This window comes from Mustela lutreola, chromosome 14 (assembly GCF_030435805.1).
Source record: "Mustela lutreola isolate mMusLut2 chromosome 14, mMusLut2.pri, whole genome shotgun sequence".
NCBI classification, from domain to species: domain Eukaryota; kingdom Metazoa; phylum Chordata; class Mammalia; order Carnivora; family Mustelidae; genus Mustela; species Mustela lutreola.
In genome coordinates, this window is record NC_081303.1 from 37,840,900 (window position 1) to 37,861,217 (window position 20,318).

The 20,318-nt window shown below is 44.0% G+C and overlaps 1 protein-coding gene across 4 annotated transcripts in view; it reads left to right on the forward strand.

Moving 5' to 3' along the window:
- The window catches only part of WDR26 (WD repeat domain 26), a 43,689-nt gene that overhangs the window by 18,715 nt on the left and 4,656 nt on the right, over window positions 1-20,318 (forward strand). For 2 of the 4 annotated variants that reach the window (XM_059146537.1, XM_059146538.1), the window contains exons 7-14: window positions 2,036-2,174; window positions 8,148-8,288; window positions 11,339-11,458; window positions 13,188-13,333; window positions 13,619-13,697; window positions 13,965-14,094; window positions 17,954-18,139; window positions 18,917-20,131. In XM_059146537.1, coding sequence (XP_059002520.1) covers window positions 2,036-2,174; window positions 8,148-8,288; window positions 11,339-11,458; window positions 13,188-13,333; window positions 13,619-13,697; window positions 13,965-14,094; window positions 17,954-18,139; window positions 18,917-19,200 — 1,225 coding nt within the window. In that variant the 3' untranslated portion in view covers window positions 19,201-20,131. Of the gene's footprint in view, window positions 1-2,035; window positions 2,175-8,147; window positions 8,289-11,338; window positions 11,459-13,187; window positions 13,334-13,618; window positions 13,698-13,964; window positions 14,095-17,953; window positions 18,140-18,916; window positions 20,132-20,318 lie in introns of those variants that run through there. The other 2 variants (XM_059146539.1, XM_059146540.1) reach the window with 1 other exon arrangement.

The following is a 20,318-nucleotide window of genomic DNA, read 5'->3' on the forward strand; positions in this document are numbered from 1 at the left end:
ATTCAAACATAAAGAAATTAAAGTTAGATTTACTGATCCTGTTCCTCAGGTGTCCTGGATACATTTCAGTGCTCGGCAGCATGCACAGCCAGGGCTTCTGGGTTAGGCAGTTTGGCGTGTTAACCTTCCAAAGTCAGTGCAGGAAGCTCTAAGGAAGGCTGCTGCCATCGAGTTGGAGGATAGAAGGGGGTTTGCTTGTTTGTTGTTGTTTTAATAAGATTTTTATTTATTTATTTGTTTGACAGACAGAGATCACAAGTAGGCAGAGAGGCAGACAGAGAGAGAGGGGGAAGCAGGCTCCCCGCCAAGCAGAGAGCCCGATGTGGGGCTCAATCCCAGGACCCTGGGATCACGACCCAAGTCAAAGGCAGGGGCTTTAACCCACTGAGCCACCCAGGCACCCCTGTTGTTGTTGTTGTTGTTGTTGTTGTTTTTTAAGATTTATTTATTTATTTGACAGAGATCACAAGTAGGCCGAAGCAGGCTCCGCACTGAGCAATGAGCCCGACTCGGGGCTTGATCCCAGGAACTGGGATCATGACCTGAACCAAAGGCAGAGGCTTTAACCCCCTGAGGCACTTAGACACCTCATTTTGTTGGGGTTTTTTGGGGTTTTTTTAAAGATCTTATTTATTGGGGCTCCTGGGTGGCTCAGTGGGTTAAAGCCTCTGCCTTCAGCTCGGGTCATGATCTCAGGGTCCTGGGATCAAGCCCTATATCAGGCTCTCTGCTCAGCAGGGAGCCTGCTTCCTCTTCTCTCTCTGCCTACTTATGATCTCTCTCTCTCTGTCAAATAAATAAATAAAATCTTAAAAAAAAAAAAAAAAGATCTTATTTATTTATTTGACGCACAGAGAGCACAAGTAGGCAGAGCAGTGGGGGAAGCAGTCTCCCTGCTAAGCAGAGAGCCCAATGCAGACCTTGATCCCAGGACCCTGAGACCATGACCTGAGCCTAAAGTAGAGGCTTAACCCACTGAGCCACCCAGGCGCCCCAGAATAGTTTTTAAAAGTGGGTTTACACATGGTTTGAAAAATGCTTCCTGGAAACAGTCAGTCGTGATCCTCTTTCCTCTCAGAGCCAGAGTCATAGAGTTCATTCCCTTAATCTAGAGTAGCAGCGGCCACTGAGGGCATGCCAGCGGGGACTTGGGCTCCATGTAAATGCTCCACGTGCCTTATCTCATTCTGGTATGTCCCCGTACAGAGATTCCATAAGGCAGCTACCGTTCTCTTTAGTTTATGGTTGGAAAACTTGAGACTTGGATTGAATGGGGTTCCTTGTTTCTGGGAAACGACCTAGTTAGTGGCTGAGTCAGGATTTGAACCTAGGTCTCTTACTCTGCTGTCCCTGCTCTTAAGGCTTTATTCTTAGTCCCTGCAGCCCCTTCCCTCTGTTGCACTTCTTCTCTGCTTGCACCGAAGTATATCAGTAATCACTTGTATCTGTTGCGTTCCAGGAATCGTAGATGTTTTTCTCGTCCTTAGAAGAACCCTGTTAGGTGTATATTACTCTCCTTTTCTAGACAAGGGAACTGAGGCTCAGGAGTGAAATAACTTGGCGAAGACATGAAAGCTTGTGACCCAAGCTTGTCCAAGGGGAGTGCCTTGTCTCTTTTTGTTAAGTCAGGTTGCTTTTATGTAAATAAAAATGCACATTCCTCATGATGCCAGCCAACTTAAACAAACCTGAAACCTGATTATTAAATTTTATTTATATGAGTTGACTTTAATCAGACGAAAATTTCTGTGATGGACACATACTTTTTTACTCTTGTTTAATCTTGAGAAGGGAAAAAAGAATAAATTGTACATTGAACCAGACTTCAGATTACTGATTTCCCCTAAGATTGCCTTGACTGATGTTGTAATAATCTTTTTTCAACATACCACTGTAAACTTGATAAAGATCTGCAAAGCATTCATATCTTATTTTAAAGTTTTTGTGTCTAAAGAAGTTTCATTTTTTTCACCTTTTTCATTATTAGATTACTCTATTTTGAAAGAATAACTATGTGTGGACTTCTTTGTTTTAGGAGGCAGTTCCCATGTTATACTCAGCAGATACTTACGGAGCATTGTAATGAAGTATGGTTCTGTAAATTCTCCAATGATGGCACGAAACTAGCAACAGGATCGAAAGATACCACGGTTATCATATGGCAAGTTGATCCGGTAGGTACTCTAGTGTGCGTGCGTGTGTATGTGTGTGTGTGTTTGTAGACTACAAAAGGGTAATTCATCTAAAACCTAATTACATAGGTTTTAAGTGTGCATATGTAAGTGTCTTCTTTTCTAAGAGCATCTCACTGTCATTTTTGTCATGTCTTACCTCTTCCTGTGTTTTCTAGATGGCATATATAGATAGATACAGAGTGTGTGCTGGTGATTGTGTTCATAATCTGTGTGTGCACAGTCTGGTTTGGTCCTCAGAATACCTCTGTGGGGCACTCACGTCTCTTGTTTTCAGATCCGGAAACTGAGGTAGATGTTAAGTGCCCAGGCTGTCCAAGCTAGTGAGTGGTACAGGTAGACCCAGATCCAGGAAGAGCTGTACTTCAGACCTACTGCTCTTCATGCCCCTTGCCAGTTTATACCTTTGTTGTTAATATTGAATTTACCATTCTGTCACAAGGTCGGAAGGACTCATTACTGTTTGCCTTCTGAAGTCTTTCATTGTCTTGTGTAATTTTTTTTTTTTTAAATTTCACAGAGATCACAAGTAGGCAGAGAGGTAGGCAAAGAGAGAGGGGGAAGCAGGCTCCTTGCCGAGCAGAGAGCCCGATGCGGGGCTTGATCCCAGGACCTGGGATCATGACCTAAGCCAAAGGCAGAGGCTTTAACCCACTAAGCCACCCAGGCGCCCCTGTCTTGTGTGATTTGTGGAACTTCTGTTAAACAACCCCTCTACCTTATATACAAAAAATACTGTATTTTGGATTTAAAATTCTGAGTTCTCTCTAAAATCAGATTTTTGTCATTGTTTATAATAAGATGACCTACAGATTTGTAGAAAAAAGTATTTCTGTTTCTTTTAGCCAGTGGGACACTTATTGACCTATCAAAAGAAGTACATGCCTCTAAATAAGTTAAGGAGAAATATTTGGTGTAAATCATAACTAAGTAATCTTATTTTAAAAATTTAGAATTAGGGGCTCCGTAGATTAAGCCTCTGCTTTCAGCTTAGGTCATGATCTCAATCAAGCCCTGGGATCAAGCCCCACATCGGGCTATCTGCTCAGCAAGGCTCAGTGGGTTAAAGCCTCTGCCTTCGGCTCAGGTCATGATCCCAGGGTCCTGGGATCGAGCCCCACGTCGGGCTCTCTGCTCAGTGGGGAGCCTGCTTCCTCCTCTCTCTCTCTACCTGCCTCTCTGCCTACTTGTAATCTCTGCCTGTCAAATAAATAAATAAAATCTTTAAAAAAAAAAATAGACAAAATGGGCCATAGAAAGAAATGTTTTTTAAAAAGAATGGTCAGGGGACAGGTGCAGGGCACCTGGGTGGCTTGGGTGGTTAAGCATCTGCCTTTAGCTCAGGTCATGGTCTCATGGTCCCAGAATTGAGTCCTGCCTCGGGCTCCCTGCTCAGCAGGGAGCCTGCTTCTCCCTCTGCCTTTGCTGTTCCCCGTGCTCTCTGACAAATAAAATGGTTAAATAAAAAAGAATCAAAGGTGCCTAGCTGGCTCAGTCAGTAGAGCATTTAATTCTCAATCTCTAGGTTGTGAATTCAAGCCCCTACACTGGGTATAGAGTTTCCTTTAAAAAAAAAAAATCGAGTTGAGAACATACCTCAGTTTTTGTGTACCTGTAATATCCTATGAATGATGAAAGGTAGTAAGACCTGTTCTTTGCCATGAAGCAGGCGTTCTTTCCTTGTACCATGTAGTACTCTGACACTCATGGCTCTAGGGACAACCCCCCCAGAGTAATGTTGTTTAATGCTTAAAACATGTAGTAAACCCAAGTGGGATAATATTAATTATCTAGGAAACCCAATTATTGAAATATAGTTATTAAATAGTAAAAAAACAAATCCAGTATAACAATTATGTTGCACCTTTTTTTTTTTTTAAGATTTTATTTATTTACTTAACAGAGAGAACATGAGCAGAGGGAGCCTGACGCAGGACTCGATCCCAGGACCCTGGGAACATAACCTAACCCAAAGACAGACACTTAACTGACTGAGCCACCCAGGCCCCCGCCATGTTGCTTTTTTATTAACACATTAAACAGCAAATTCTAGCAAGAGCTCTAACCAGCATCAAATTTTTTTTTTTTTTAAGATTTTATTTATTTATTTGACAGACAGAGATCACAAGTAGGCAGAGAGGCAGGCAAAGAGAGAAAGGAGAAAGCAGGCTCTCCAAGGAGCGGAGAGCCTGATGTGGGGCTCGATCCCAGGACCCTGGAATCATGACCCGAGCCGAAGGCAGAGGCTTTAACCCACTGAGCCACCCAGGCCCCCACCACCATCAAATTTTGAAGTAGTGATGAGCATAAAGATTTGAGATAGCTGCAATAGCTGTGATATTATATGAAAATACTGGAGACTTCTATATTAACAGTCCCCTGATAATATAGAAGGTGATGCACCTGTGTCTCACCTGGTGCCACTTTGTCTATTGCCTTCATTCAGGACTGAAGGAAATACTGAATTTCAGCCAGAAATAGAGATGTGCATTTGTCCTCAAATTTAAGTTCAAGAATCCCTGCCTCTTCCCTAAGTGACTGCTTGTAGGCTGCAGAGTGACATCTGGGAAAGGAACACACGATGTAGAAAGGGAAGTAATTTACACCCTGAAGTACGTTTCACACAGGATGTGCAGAGTATTGTGAAAGTGCATAATGCTGCCCAGGTGAGAGCACCTGGTCTGAGCCTTGACAGGCACAACACAGGTGGGGACAGGAGAGGGCATTCTGGGAAGGGAGGGATCTTGCCCTCCCCCACCGTCAGATAAGAGAATAAGATGAGTAAGGCAAAGAGTGGGAAATTAGACTAGAGAAACAGTGTGGATCTAGTTGTGGCCTCTGAACACTGTTCTGAGGAGTTGTATTTTAGCAATTATTTGCAAGATACCTGAACAGAAAGCATACTAAACTGTGCTTTATTACAATTTCTTTTGGCAGCAGTATATAACCATGCCCTTCACTTAGCACATATTTATTGAGCACAAGCTTACGGTGAGGCTTTACCACAAGTTCATAACAATTACAGAGTAATTGTTCTGTGATGGGTGCTACAGGGGCTCAAAAGAGAAACCCATTGGAACTGGAAAGTAAGACAAGTGAGTCCTAACAGAAGGAGTCAGTTATTACCGAGGCAAACCAGTTAGTACTGTCCCCTGCAGGACATGGGAAAGGAAAACGTGGCTGGCATTTGGGCAGTCTCGGGGTTACAGTGCAGTGTAGGAGATGAGGTTAGCAGAGTTGGAGGCCACCAGTCCAGGAGGATCTGGTGCACTTGGCTAAGGAGTTTAGACCAGAGTGCCTTTGTCAGAGTAGGTGTTAGGAGTAAAGTGCTTTTATGGCCAGTTTAGCTTGGGAAACGTAGAGTTAATGCTTTCACTCCAATCTGAGATGCCATGGATTTGAGAGTTTAGTATGATAGTATTTTATTATGTCAAATACTCTTTGGAAAAACTTATAAGAAAATTGGTGATCTTTTTGAGTATGTGTGTTTTGTGTATGTGTTTTAATGGATGAAAAGCAACACATGGAGAAGGACATTAAGATTTGAGGTAATGGATACATCTGGTAGCTCAGTTGGTTAAGCATCTGACTCTTGACCTCAGCTCAGGTCATGATCTCAGGGTCATAGGATCGAGCCCCAAGTTGGGTCCCACACCTCCTTAAAGAAGAAAAAAAGATTTGAGGTGATGTGATCCCAAAACAGGTTTCTTTTAACAGGTTTTTTTTACCTTTGCTCCGCAAAAACATTTTGCCCATTCTCTGACCCAGAATCTGAGCACAGTTAAGTGGATTCCATGAACACAGTATTTCCACTTGACATAGGTTAGTGTAGAGACACTGTACTTGTGAAGATCTAGCATTCATATCCCCATTTATTTTCAGCTTTAGTTTTTTACCGGATTATATTAATGTGCTGAATTAGTGTTTTAGTTAAATACTTCTGAGGTCATTTATCATCAGTTTAGAAGAGACTGTGTGTGTCCGAAGCACCACTGTGACTGAGCCCATCCCAAAGCCCAGGCATCCTGCTTGCTCAGTGCTGGCGGCCTCTCTGACCAGTGGTACCACACTCTTGCACAAACCCCTGCCCTTTTTGCCTTCTCCTGGCAAGGGGTCAGAAGCAGTGACGGTGTTAGCTAGTTTTTATCAGACATGGTGGTCTGGACTAGGTGATAGAATAAATAATAAAGGTAGGGTCAGTATATTAAACACATCCACTTGTTAGTGACATTTCTGACAAATTCCCAACCTAGTTTTATCAGAGGAGTTCCAGACCCATTTTCCCCTCCCCCCCCCCTTTTTTAAGATGTGTATTTGAGGAAGAAAGAGGCATGAGTCGGGCAGGGGGCCAGAGGCAGAGGGAGAAGTGGACGCCCCCTCTGAGTACAGAGCCCAACTGAGGGCTCTGTCCCAGGACCCCGAGATCATGTCCTGAGCTAAAGTCAGATGCCCAACCGACTGAGCCACCCAGGTGCCCCCCAGACCCATTTTTAACTGTTTCTGGGTCCTCACCATCAGAATTCCACAGGCATGGTACCAGTCTTAGTCCATCTTTGACCAAAGTCTAACACTTAGTCACTTTTAGCCACCTCCAGCCAAGTCCCTCTTGTTCTGTTTGCTGTGCACATCCTTGCCTCATACAACAGAAACCTGTAGGTGGTCTTTGGACATTTCTCGTCTCGTTCTGTCGTATGTATTTTACATCCCAAGTACATTCTGGTCTGACCTCTCGGAGTCCACACTATGTTAGTTCGGGACCTCGTTTCTTGTGACCGTAGTGGCTTGTGTTGGCCCTTTGGGGTGTCCATGTCCTGATCTGTTCATTCTGATTCATCTGCCACATCATCATGCATGTTCTCCTCCTAAAACCAGGCACCCTTGTTATGTATTCAGCAGCTTAAAAATCTTCAGCAGCTTGCCCCTTACAGGGAAATTGAGCCCCTTAACCTCAAGCAGAGGTGTCCGTTCTACTGAGAGGCCAGCAGCTCTCACCAGGGTGGTCTTGGTCTCCATCCCTATCATATGGGGCAGGGAAGGGACACATAGCCTTTGGGTTAGGAGACCTGGCCAAAGTAGTGTTGGTGGCCAGCACTCATTCCGAGGAGCAACTTAGTAGTGGTCACTCAGGAGACAGTTGGCGGTTCCTCAGAACACAACACCTAGAGCCTGTGGCTCCGCTCTGGCACATGTGTCCAGAGTCTGTGCAGTCCTAGTAGCATTGTGTATAGTAGCTGAAGCTGGAGATAGGCCAGATGCTCATTGGCTGCTGAATGAATGAACAAAAGAGGGTAGATCCATGAAATGGACTATCGACCAGTGGAAAGGAGGGATGCACGCTCCAGCATGGATGAACTCTGGAACATTCCGCTGAGCGAGAGAAGCCAGTTACAGAACGCCCCACGTTGTGGGATCCCATGTGGATGAAATGTCCAGAACGGGCAAGTCTGTGGAGAAGGGAGTGTGGGAGACAGGAAAGAACTGCTAACAAGTGTGAGCTTTGTGGGGGCGATGAGAAAGATCTCAGCTTGGATAGCAGTGGTGGCCGCATAACTCTTTGAATATACTCAAGGTCATGGGATTGTGTACTTGGAAGGGTGCATTCTGTGGTGCATAAGTTTTATCTCAGTCAAGTATTTTCAGAAATAAATGAGAGGTCGCTCTTAGTGCTTTTGGTTTCCTCAGAAGCCTCACGGGCATAAAGCCTGTGTCGTCATTAGAGTTCCATCTGGCACACCATGCCTGGCGTGGAGTAGATGCCCATGAGATGTCACCGCATGAGTGAGGCTTTATGAGCTCATGAGCTGTCGGACCTTTGGGGAGGGAACGTTGGTGAATCTGTGAGCACCTCCTCAGAGTCCATTACACTGTCCAAATAGATGCTTATTGCTGTTCCAGTTCCAATGCCAGAAAACTGGACTTTGGGGACTCTAACCAAGTCGTGTCCTTCCCTCCTAGGATACACACCTGCTAAAACTGCTCAAAACCTTAGAAGGACATGCTTACGGCGTCTCCTACATCGCGTGGAGTCCGGACGACAGCTACCTTGTTGCTTGTGGCCCAGATGACTGCTCTGAGCTGTGGCTTTGGAATGTCCAAGTGAGCACGTTCCGTCTGTTCTTGAGCCTTTCCGTTCAGTGGGCCCATCCTTCACGCATTCCTTGTAGCTTGATGCTTGCTAGAACACAGCCAGCCACCCAGCCTCAGCGACCAGAGTGGGTCCCACGTGACAGAGCCCAGGTGTCCACGCTTAGCAACCCAAATGTCATGCTGAGCATAAGAGTATTTAAAAGAAGGACGAAAGAGTATTTTCAGAAATGTTGTGCTTTGTGCTGTGGAATTCCTACTGTTTACTGTGGTACTTTTTCTACAAGCAGGTTTTTACGATGGTCTCATAATTTGATGATTGTATATGAAACTTAACCTTTCAAGTGTGCAAACGTCTGCAGGGAACCAGAGCTCTCGTTTTGGTGGCGGTCATACTGTCATCTCCTTAACTGTTTTATATGTTGATCTAGTTTAGGAAAAATAATGATGTTTCAGTGCTTTTATTAAGGGCTCTCTTCCTGTTTGTAAACCCAAACTTGACCTTCATCCAGGATCCCTGTGTTGTTGTTTTACAAAAATTAGCATTTATTTATTTATTTATTTATTTATTTATTTTTTAAGATTTTATTTATTTATTTGACAGAGAGAAATCACAAGTAGATGGAGAGGCAGGCAGAGAGAGAGAGAGAGGGAAGCAGGCTCCCTGCTGAGCAGAGAGCCCGATGCGGGACTCGATCCCAGCACCCTGAGATCATGACCTGAGCCGAAGGCAGCGGCTTAACCCACTGAGCCACCCAGGCGCCCCAAAAATTAGCATTTAGTTCCATTATTTTTGTATGGTGTTTTAAAGACCTTATAATTCCAATTTAATTTTTTTAACTTCTTTCTGTAAGGTGGCTGGTTAGATGCTATTCTTTTCATTTTTCTGCCCCGAGGTGAGGGCATGGTCCATGCTGTGGTCTGAGGGTACTGTTGTGCACTGATAGGGTAGGACTGTGAGTTGGTTTGTATGTGACTTGGTTTGTACTGAGAGAGTAGAGCTGAAACTACACACAAGCGTGCTGAGGACAGAGCGAATACTGAGATGTCCCTGAGGGTGATCCGCTGTAATTCCTGCTCTGCTGTTACATAGCAGTCTTCTTACTGCTTACTTACTACTTACATTACAACCCTGGCTTTTCAGTAGGAAGGTCACTGAATATTGAGAAAAGTGGAATACAGTGGTGACCCTTGCCCACCACCTGGGACTCTGCGTTGACCATTCTGTATATTTTGTGTGGACACGCATGCATGCATGTACACACAGACATCTATGTCCAAAACATTTCGAAGGAAATTATAGATGTGATGTTTGATACCAAATACTGAAGCATGTACCTTCTAAAAAATAACAGCTTTTTCAAGAACGTTAGCTATCATTCTCTAATATCTAATTTTCGTTTTGTAGTTAAAAATCCCCAGTTGTTCCCCAAATGCCTTTAGGCCATTTTTATCAAACCAGTGTGTCATCAGTGTTTGTGATTGGGTTCGGGGGGCAGCAAAGCCCAGAGGAGGAGACTGCTTTCTCTCAGTAGAACAGACTGGGATGAATCTGACCTAAAAGACAAAATGGGTTGTTGTTGTTTTTTTTTCCCATTAAAGCTTTTTGTTTGCCCCTCAAGAGAAGATGTGTGGAGTCCTGATCCTCCAGTAATAGACTCGAAATTGATGGTGTCTCTAGTCCTCCTGTGAGTCAGTTCTGAGTTTCTAGACAGTTAGAGGATGTTCTAAGTCCTCAGCACTTAGTGTGTTAACGTATGTGTGAACACAAAATGCAGAAGATTCAGCCTCTGCATGTGTACATGGGATTCTGAACTTAAAACTGTTTCTGTCCAGCAGTCCAGAAAAGATAAATGGACGAGACCTATTAGCAGCATGGGGGAAGATTTTTAAATTGCTGATTTTTTTTTTCCAGTGTAAAGGGAGACCTCTGGCTGGCTTTCTGTTTTCATGCCCTCTTTGCTTTAGTACTTGCCCCTGTTCCCTGATCATACACTTTGTTTTCACTTTTTTTTTTTTTTTTTTTTTTACTTTTGATTACCCATTTCTCACAGGAAAATTATGCCCAGGTATTTTTTATTATGCCAAGGGCAGCTATTATCTCTCAGAGCCTGTTTCTAATCCATGAACAAAATGGAATCAAGACTAGATTAAATGGTATGTGTCTACCTTCTAAGTTCAGTAACTTAGAAAAAATAACAGATGGGCATCTTCGGGTTGTAACCAGTAAATAGTCTTTCTTACTTGGGAATCCTTTAAAACAGCTATGCTAAACTGTACAAAAGCCTCTTTTCTGTACTTTTAGTTGAGATGAAATTAGATATCAGAAAAATAATTTTCATTTCTCTCTTCCCATCTTCCCTACTACCTTTCTAGCATCTCAGATACGAAATTTCACATAATTGAGAGCTGCTGCCCCCTTGCCTTAGTTCAAGGACCTAGTTTTTCTGTCCATTCATCATGTTCTTGAGGAACTGCTACTGGCAGTCTGGGACATGGACAAGTAGGGGGATCTCGGAGGGAGTAGAGAGTGTAGCACTGAGCTGCTGACAAGAAAATATGATTTGATTTATAAATTTAATTGAGAATGAGAGTTTTATTAGAGGTTCTGTCATCAGGTCTATTGTTGGAGTCGCCTGTGTGGAGCATTGTTGAGCTCCCGTTTCTTCCTCCTCTGAGCACTGGTTGGCTTTTTTGTAAGTCCAGTTAGAATAGTTTGTTTCTCTTGTTAGGAACACCAACGAACCTGATATCCCAGTTACTATTTTTTTTTCTTTATACATTCACTTTAGAAGCCTATCTTGAGGGACACCTGGGTGGCTCAGTGGGTTAGGAGGCTGTCTTCAGCTCGGGTCATGATCCCAGGGTCCTGGGATTGAGTCCTACATTGGGCTCCTTGCTCAGCAGAGAGCCTGCTTCTCTCTCTGCCTCTGCCTCTGCCTCTCTGCCTATTGTGCTCTCTCTCTGACAAAAAAAATAAATAAAATCTTTAAAAAAAAAAAAAAGAAGAAGAAGCAGCCGCCTATCTTGAAGGTCTTAGCCACAGTTTTATTTCTTTGTAGACGGGAGAGCTAAGGACAAAAATGAGCCAATCTCATGAGGACAGTTTGACAAGCGTGGCTTGGAATCCAGATGGGAAACGCTTCGTAACTGGAGGTCAGCGCGGCCAGTTCTACCAGTGTGTGAGTACCTCTTGCCCTGTCCACGGTCTGCTCCATTTGTTGAAATAAAAAATGCACTTGACTCGCTTTCTTTTAGGAAATAGATTGTGTGAAGACCTACTTAGCTATCTTTCTAATAAGCACTGTCCAGTAGAACTTTCTGCAGTTTTTTCTTTTTGTAACCATTTTTAAATGCTTATACAAAGTCTAGACTTCAAGTTTGGTAAACTGTTAAAAAATTATTTTACTAAATATTTTGTCTTCATAAATAAGTTTCTAATGTTACAGGATTGAAAATATTTAGCACTTCTTTTGAGGCTCTAGGTTTTGTATCCAAACTCTGCTGAATTTCATGAATTGACTATCTTAAATATGTGAGGACTAAAAGTGGTGATGGGCACTACCAGAGAACCTTCCAGTCTTTATTTGAAGTAACTTCTGATTACTGTCTGCCCCATTAATCTCGGGCTCATGGGGTGATGAAAATAGGGACTCAGTGACCAATCTTGTGACAAGGCAGACTGCCATGGCCGTCCGTCTGATGTCTGTGTCTCGCATCACATCCTGGCCCACTGCCAGTGAGCACTTCCACGTGTGGTCTTAGGATTAAACAAAGATTAAACAAGATCATGAATTCCGTAAATCATTCAGTGTAGCTAAAGATCACATATCATAGAGGCCTCCATGTAGCCACTGCAAACCACTGGTGTCTTAATAAGCCGGCCGTGGGACTCATGGAACATCGTGTCCTGTCCCCAAAGCCTGGTTATGAGCCTTGAGTTCTTTTCTTCCCCCCATTTGTCTCAATACACTTTATTGGTCTATTGTGATTTTCCCAGTAGTTTAAAAAGTTATTTCTGGAGTTTCTATCCATGGGCTAATATACAACTTGGATTTTTTAATTTATTTTTCCTTCAACATAGGTATAATAGACATGTAGCATTATGTTAGCTTCAGGTATAGAACATAATGATTTGATATTCATATGCATTGAAAATGAACACCACAGAAATTAGTTGTTCCCATACACAGTTGTGATGAGGACTTTTAAGATTTATTCTCTTAGCAACTTTGAGATTCGCAGTCCCGCTGGTCCCCATGCTGTACTTTCCGGCAGCGAAGCCATTTACTCTTGAATCCTTGGCTGCAGGATGACCCTGTGTATCTCTGCTGACCTCACTGTCCCCTATGGTGTTGACACCATCAGGACCCAGGACTCGGCAGCTCCCCCATCTGTGGAACAGAAATGGGATGCCCCTTAGAGCTTTGATCTGTAGAACACATTGCAAATTTGGTAATGTTTTTAAAATGTCCTAACAGCTTCTGAGTTCTGTAAAGCTGTAATTAATGTTTATAGAAACCTTTTCCATATCCCAACTTCTGAATACTAGAGGACAGATCCAAGTATAGTGCATTTTAAAGGAACATTTGAATTCTTTCCCAGTAGAAGTGAGACCTTCACTTGGAACTTGGGATTCTTCTTTCCCTGTATGTATTGTATTTATTTGTGCCTGGCAGGTTATTGAAGGGAAGATGGATTTCCCAGAGATTCTGTCCCCCTTCCCCTGAGGTATTGTTGTAATGAAATTGGACTTATAGTCACATTTTCATGATGAAAACCACTTTATGGAACAATTAAGTGGAACAGGAAAAAACAGACTTAGTACTAAAAGATGCTGCTGAGATTCGTTTGGTTCTTTGCTTTCCGAGAACTGTTTCATAATGGGGTTAATAGTGAATTTCTCCTCAGGATTTAGACGGGAACCTCCTTGATTCCTGGGAAGGGGTGAGAGTGCAATGCCTTTGGTGCTTGAGCGACGGCAAGACGGTTCTGGCATCAGACACACACCAGCGGATCCGGGGGTACAACTTTGAGGACCTTACAGATAGGAACATGTAACTGTTTTTTTATCCGTTAAATAACTATTTGATTTGTATTAAAATGTGTGGTGGAACTCGCTGTTTGAGAAGAGTTTTTATGTTTTGGTTTGAACTTGACCCTAAAATGGATTGGTGCTTTGTAACCATTAACTCAGAATTTTTTTCTTGATTGAAATACAGTTTGTCATACTGATTATAGACAAAATTGCAGTGTTTAAGCTAGAACATTTTATATTTTGGTCATTTGAATGTTCTTGATTCTTAGTATGTTGCTTTTGACAGATTGTTTTCTGGTTACAGAGTACAAGAAGATCATCCCATTATGTCTTTTACTATTTCCAAGAATGGCCGATTAGCTTTGTTAAATGTAGCAACTCAGGTAAGTTTATTATAATTATAAAGATTTAGCTTAGTTCAAAATACATGATTTTTGATACATGATTATATAAATAAATATTTTTACAGATTCTTAAACTTGACCTATGGGTTTGATTCTTAAGTTTGCAAAGTCAATCTTAAATGTGTCAGAACGTTATCATTTTGTGTAATGGAATTGAAAGTGTTCCATCAGGCAAAGGGATATTCACAGTGTAAAACTTTTTTGAGTTGAGGAAGAATAAGTGTATCTATTTTCTTTTGCCTACAGGGAGTTCATTTATGGGACTTGCAAGACAGAGTTTTAGTAAGAAAGTATCAAGGTGTCACGCAAGGGTTTTATACGATCCATTCATGTTTCGGAGGCCATAACGAAGACTTCATCGCTAGTGGCAGTGAAGGTGAGTTGTGTGCACGCCACTATCAATTCGTGTATCTGGACGGCATGGGGGCTCTGTCCTCGTCTCAGTGCATGAGGGTAGCCATGTCTCGAGCAAATGCAGATTAAAAATTTGAGTTTTATTTCTCAAGTACACTGTTCATTTCCCCGTTTTGGAATGCCTGAGTCCTCTGTATCAAACCAAGATTTAGTTAAATCAGTACTCCTTTGTGGTGGTGTGCAGAGGCTTGTAGGATCTATGAAGTCAATTATGATGTGTTACCTGATTGTAGACAAATTCGACTTTAGTTAGGATCTGCAGTGTTTCTTTAATGGCCGAAGAGAGTAATTTAGTTTCATGATTCTTCGTAGTCTCAGAAAAGCTGAAATTCTAGAATTGTCTCTGCTACTTTCTAAATACATGTACTTTCCTGCCTGCTAACATCAGTATTCCAGGCAGGCCTGTTCCCAAAGTCCTCAGTCTAATTTAAAATAGAAATTGCTTAAAATCGAGGGACCCCTGGGTGGCTCAGGTGGATTAGCATCTGCAGTGGGCTCAGGTCATGATCCCGGGATCCTGGGATCAAATCCCAGGTTAGGCTCCCTGCTCAGTGGGGAGCCTCCTTCTCCCTCTGCCTCTGTCTGATGCTCTGCCTACTTTGCTCTCTCTTTCTTTCTGTCAAATAAATAAAAAAATCTTAAAAAAGAAAAAAGGAATTGTTTCAAATAGGCAACACAGATAGCTGAGTATTAAAAGCTATTAAAAGTGAGGGGCCTGGGTGGCTCAGTGGGTTAAGCCTCTGTCTTCGGCTCAGGTCGTGATCTCAGAGTGCGGGGATCGAGCCCCACACCAGGCTCCCTGCTCAACGGGGAGCCTGCTTCCCTTCCTCTCTCTTTGCCTACTTGTGATCTCTGTCTGTCAAATAAATAAATAAAATCTTTTAAAAAATAAATAAATAAAAGCTATTAAAAGTATTAAAAGCTGAGTATTAAAAGTATTAAAAGAGTATGCTTTCAAGGCACTAGAAGCATAAATAATGGCAAAATCTCATTTAGCACATTTTTCTTGAGTGCACTCTGTGCTGCTCTGAGCACTACAGTAGCACATTAATTCAGTCACTTTTAAAAATACCGAGTTTAGGGGTGCCTGGGTGGCTCAGTCATTAAGCGTCTGCCTTCGGCTCAGGCCATGATCCTGGTGTCCTGGGATGGAGCTCCGAACTGGGCTTCCTGCTCAGCAGGGAGTCTGCTTCTCCCTCTCCTAGTCCCCCTGCTTGTGTTTCCTCTCTCGCTGTCTCTCGCTCTCTGTCAAATAAATAAATAAACTTTAAAAATTAAAAAAATGCTGAATCTAGTCTTACAACATAGATCAGGAAACTGGATTCTTTGTCAGTGTTCCATTTATCATCCAAAGTATTGACCACGCCTATCTTGACAAAAAATTGATCTCGATGGATAAGCGTTAACACATGAGTTTTCCCTTTATGTATAAGGTATATTTGGGAATTAGGACAAAGACTTTTAGGGAGTCCTGTGAAGCATAGGAATTTATCTGTTATTTCTTTCTCTTAAAAAAAATCTGTAAGGGTACCAGGGTGGCTCTGCCATTTGAGCATCTGACTCTTGATTTCAGCTCTGGTCATGATCTCATGGTCATGGGATTGAGCCCTGCGTCAGGCTCCATGCTCAGTGGGGAGTCTGCTTGGGTTTCTCTCTCTCTCTCCCTCTCCCTCTGCATCTCCCCTCCACTCACACTCTCTCTAAAAGAAAAAAAATCAGGTAAGATTGAGGAGAGAGGAGAGTTGGCTTGTAGGTGACACTTTGGAAAAGTTCACATCTTTTCAGTTATTTTCTTGCAGATTCTGCTCTGGCTCCTCTTTTGGCACGGTCCAAGCACCCGAAGCCTTCTACCTGCTCGTTAGGCGCCCTCCCCACCCCCACCAGGTCTTTTTCCTGAGCTCCATTCAGCTCTGTTTCTGGGGGGCTTCCCCTCTTGGTTATGCCCCACAGCCTTTCTAAACATTACATCAGCCCGAGAAGTGCTTCAGAATACATGTGGCTACCATTATCCCTAGTGATGTCAGTGCTTTTGTTTTAAAGCTCAAACTAACTTTGAACTAATGATGAATCATCATTAATCAGACCACATTATGTTCTGTTTAGGGCTAAAAATGAACTGTGAGGTGAAGAGATGAGCGTTCTGACAACTCAGGTGCCTTAGAATGGTCCTGAGGAACATTTTCAACACCAGCTGGACATGGTGAATGCATCATGTCCCAAGATGGTCACGTTAATCCATTTGTCATTTATTTGCAACAAATGTGTTCTAAGAACCTTCCAAATCACCAAGTACATGAATGTCAGTGTAAAATAGAGCAATTAGAAAATGTTTTCCCAAGAAGGTTATGCTATTATGCAAGCTTTTCCAGTGGGCAGGCAGTGTGTAGAAAACCTTGCTTTATTTTTTTACTGTAGCACAAGCCGTGGGTTCCATGGACTACAGCAGTCAGCCAAGCTCAGTCAGCAAGCCTGTCACTCTGACCCTGACCCCTTCAGTCCTTGGGCTTGCTGCCTTTCTAGCAGACACCGTCCTTGGGTGTGTGCACACAAGGCATTTCCCCCTGACGGTGAGCAGGTCCCCACTCACTCACACTTTTCAATGTGATTTTCTTTGAGAACTTCCTCGGTTCAAGGGGAAGCGTAACTAATCTACTGTTTTTTCTCTCTGGGGTTTTGTTGTTGTTTATTTTTTTAAGATTTTATTTATTTGACAGAGAGAGACAGAGAGAGGGAACACAAGCAGAGGGAGTGGGAGAGGGAGAAATAGGTTTCCCGCCGAGCAGGGAGCCCAAACCAGGGCTCAATCCCAGAACCCCGGGATCATAACCTGAGCTGAGGGCAGACGCTTCACAGACTGAGCCACCCAGGCATCCCCTTTTTCACTTTTTTTGCTTACTTGATTTTATGCAAGGGAAAATGATTGAACAACATATACCTTCTAGGAAAGTATAATTCAGTTCTCCAGTGAGTGTCTTGGCTCCTGCTTCCCACACACACATAGAATGCTCAGAGGGAGTCCCAGCCTTTCATCTTCAAGTTAGACGCTGTGAAACCAGGACATACTCTGTTACCACAAATGAGCTACCCCGCAGCATGCTGAAGTTTGCCCAGTGGGAAGCTTGTCCCCGGGGGCTCCCACATCTCCACTCCTGTGCCTCCCGTGGGATCTGCCCTCTGTGTGCCCCCGTCACCTGCGATGACACCTGGGGTATACTCTGTGCCAGGCTCTTTTCAGAGCTCTTCATACACAAACATGTTGGACCCTCACTACATAGTCGGGTGAGTCCGGGCCTCCTGAACAGGTGAAGACTCACCAGTTACGGGCCACTCAGCCTGGATAGGCGGCCGCAGCAGTTCGGGCCCCCTCCCCAGAAAGGGCAGGAGTGTGGCACCCACCTCACGGCAGCAGAGCCAAACATGAGCACCCGGCCGCAGAGATTGCCCTGCAGAGGGTTGGCTGTGCCCACATTCCTGCTGCCGTTGGCTTGGCGCAGTGCAGCTCAGGCGCCACCCATCACCGGAGCGTTTATTGGCTCTGTCCTATGTCTGTTTCCACTGGGAGATCTTTACTGTGATCCACCTCTCAGGTACTAAGGAACATGGCAGAGTTTATGATGACTTGAGAGAATCAGTCACCTTTAGCAGGAGAAAAGTTTGTTGGGTCAAAAAGGTGATCATAAGGTGATTTATTCAACTATTCACATCATATTAAGTTCTAATAATTGAGTCCTATGTTGTGTGTGTCATGATGATAAATTTCAGATCAGTTGGTTTTGCTGAAGTCAATTCCCTGACTTTTCTCTGAATTCCTGTTTGTTCAGATCACAAGGTTTACATCTGGCACAAACGTAGCGAACTGCCAATCGCGGAGCTGACAGGGCACACACGCACAGTGAACTGTGTGAGCTGGAACCCACAGATCCCATCCATGATGGCCAGCGCCTCAGACGATGGCACTGTTAGAATATGGGGACCAGCACCTTTTATAGACCACCAGAATATCGAAGGTAACACCACCGCACACCATCCCTGTGTTTCCTCCTGGTGACACCTGGCCCAGCAGTACTTGGAAGTGTGGGATAGAGTTCATTTCCTCCCTCTTTTAGAGACTGTGTACTTTCTCTCCTCAGAAGGAGTTTCAGTAACCTGAGATACAGGTGTGTGTGTGTGGTTGTGTGTCTGTGGTACACGCATGTGTGCACATGTGTGACACTGGGGAGCACGAAGGGGAGCACGCTACCGCATTTATAGCTGTGTAGCTGTTTAGTTTTTTCAGTTTGACAAATCTTGAAAGTCTTGCTTCGTGATGCAGGAAGCATTTTCTACTTTCACACCCATAAGAACTAGCTAATATTCCAAAATTTGAACAACTTCAGAACGATTTGCTCTTACGAATAAGTCCCTGTAACACCGTGTGGTTCCCTGTGCACCGGGCATGACCAGGAGAGAGAAGGACACCGCTATCTGCCCTGCGCCTCAGGGCCAGGCAGCGTGTCCAGCCAGCTGGCACACCGTCATCACAGCCCTGTGACAGCAGGGTCCTCCCCTGTTTCCGTGGGGGAGAAGACAGAGGCACAGACCGGGTGGAAGGGTTTTCCCTTGAGGACATGGCTCAGTTGAGCTAGACAGCAACGCTGGAGAGAAGACTCCATGAGAGCTCATACGGGAAGGATGTGCTGCTCTTCTTTCAAACAGAGCAAACGAAGTGTTTGGTTTCCTTAGAAGGAAGCGAGTCACCCAGAAAACAGATGAAGAGGCTTTTGTTCCCCGCGTGTCCCACCTAGATGTCAGCGAGAAGGAGCACCCACGGTTTGGTGAGCGTGCCAGGCCGGAAGAGGATGTGGGTGAGACTGAGACCCGCTGCATACGTGTGCAGAGTGTGTCTGCGCGTCCCCATGGAACCAGCCCATGTGCCTCTGGGACCGTCGCTGGAACCAAGACCCTCTGGACGACTGGTGTTTTACAGATCCATAACCATGATTCTAGTTGCTTCCCTCGTTTTATCAGTCATTTGGAAGTTTGTTCTTCAAGGAGCCGTGTTCGATTTGGAGACACAGAGAAACATTAGGTAGATAAAGAATTTCCTGGTAAGCAGGTACACCTCAGACCCAGCTCAGAGACGATGCCTGTGCTGCCCCGCCATTGGGTGGAGCAAGTGGCTGTGGACACCGAGGCAGCAGGGGAGCCAGAGCTGGGCCTCATGGGGTCCGCTCCACCGCCACGGCCCTGCCTTGTGTTCTGGCAGCACAGGTGCAGCCCCAGGAATACATTCACAGATACCTGAAACAGGAGAACAGTTTCTGTAAAACTTAGGTATTTGGCTATATGCCTTTTATGTAGGTATCTTCTGGGTTCTTTCCCCTATTTGAATTTTTTTTTTAACTAATTAAAGTAATACCTGTTTGGAATAGAAATTTTGGAAAACATAGATGAGGCTGAAGAAAATGACATTCAAAAATCATGACACCCTAGCATACTGTAAGTCATTTAAGCAAAAATATTTGACTCCCATTTCAAAAACGAACTTGCTGACCTTTCATTCTAACAGTAGAGTTCCATACGGTGTTGTTTTAAGGAGAGTGTCAAGTAGGTTAGGACTAAGCAGGCCAACGCTGCAATGCGGATCTTCAGATCAATACGCCAAGTGAAAGACACTGGACACAGAAGACCACTTAGTGCAGCCCCATTTCTGTGAAATGAGTGGGCAGGTCCGTGGAGACTGAAAGTAGCCCAGTGGGGTGCTGAGGGCTGGGTGCTGGCATTTGTGTGTGACTGCCGACAAGTGATGGCCAGCCCGGGACTGTGCCTGGTACAGCCGCTAAACTGTATCCAGGAGGCTTGTTGACCCATTCCCAAAAACAGACAGCTGGAAGATAGCACAGAATTCGGGCTGAGTGAGTGAAGCACACGGTCCCAGATGCCCTCCTACCTTGGACTGCCAGGTCGTCCCCCCTCTCTTATTTTGTCATCTATTCATAAAGATTTCCTGTTCCACAGAACTACTTGAAAGTTCATTTTTAAAGTATGAGATTCTAATTTGATTATTCACTTGGGTTCTCCAGTAATCAAAGTAATGAATTTAGACTATAATATACAGGCTAAGACACGACACAGACACATTGTTCTAAAGATGATGATGGAAATAACCAAGAACTTGGCTGTGGTGTGATTGTTCTCAGTGGTAGT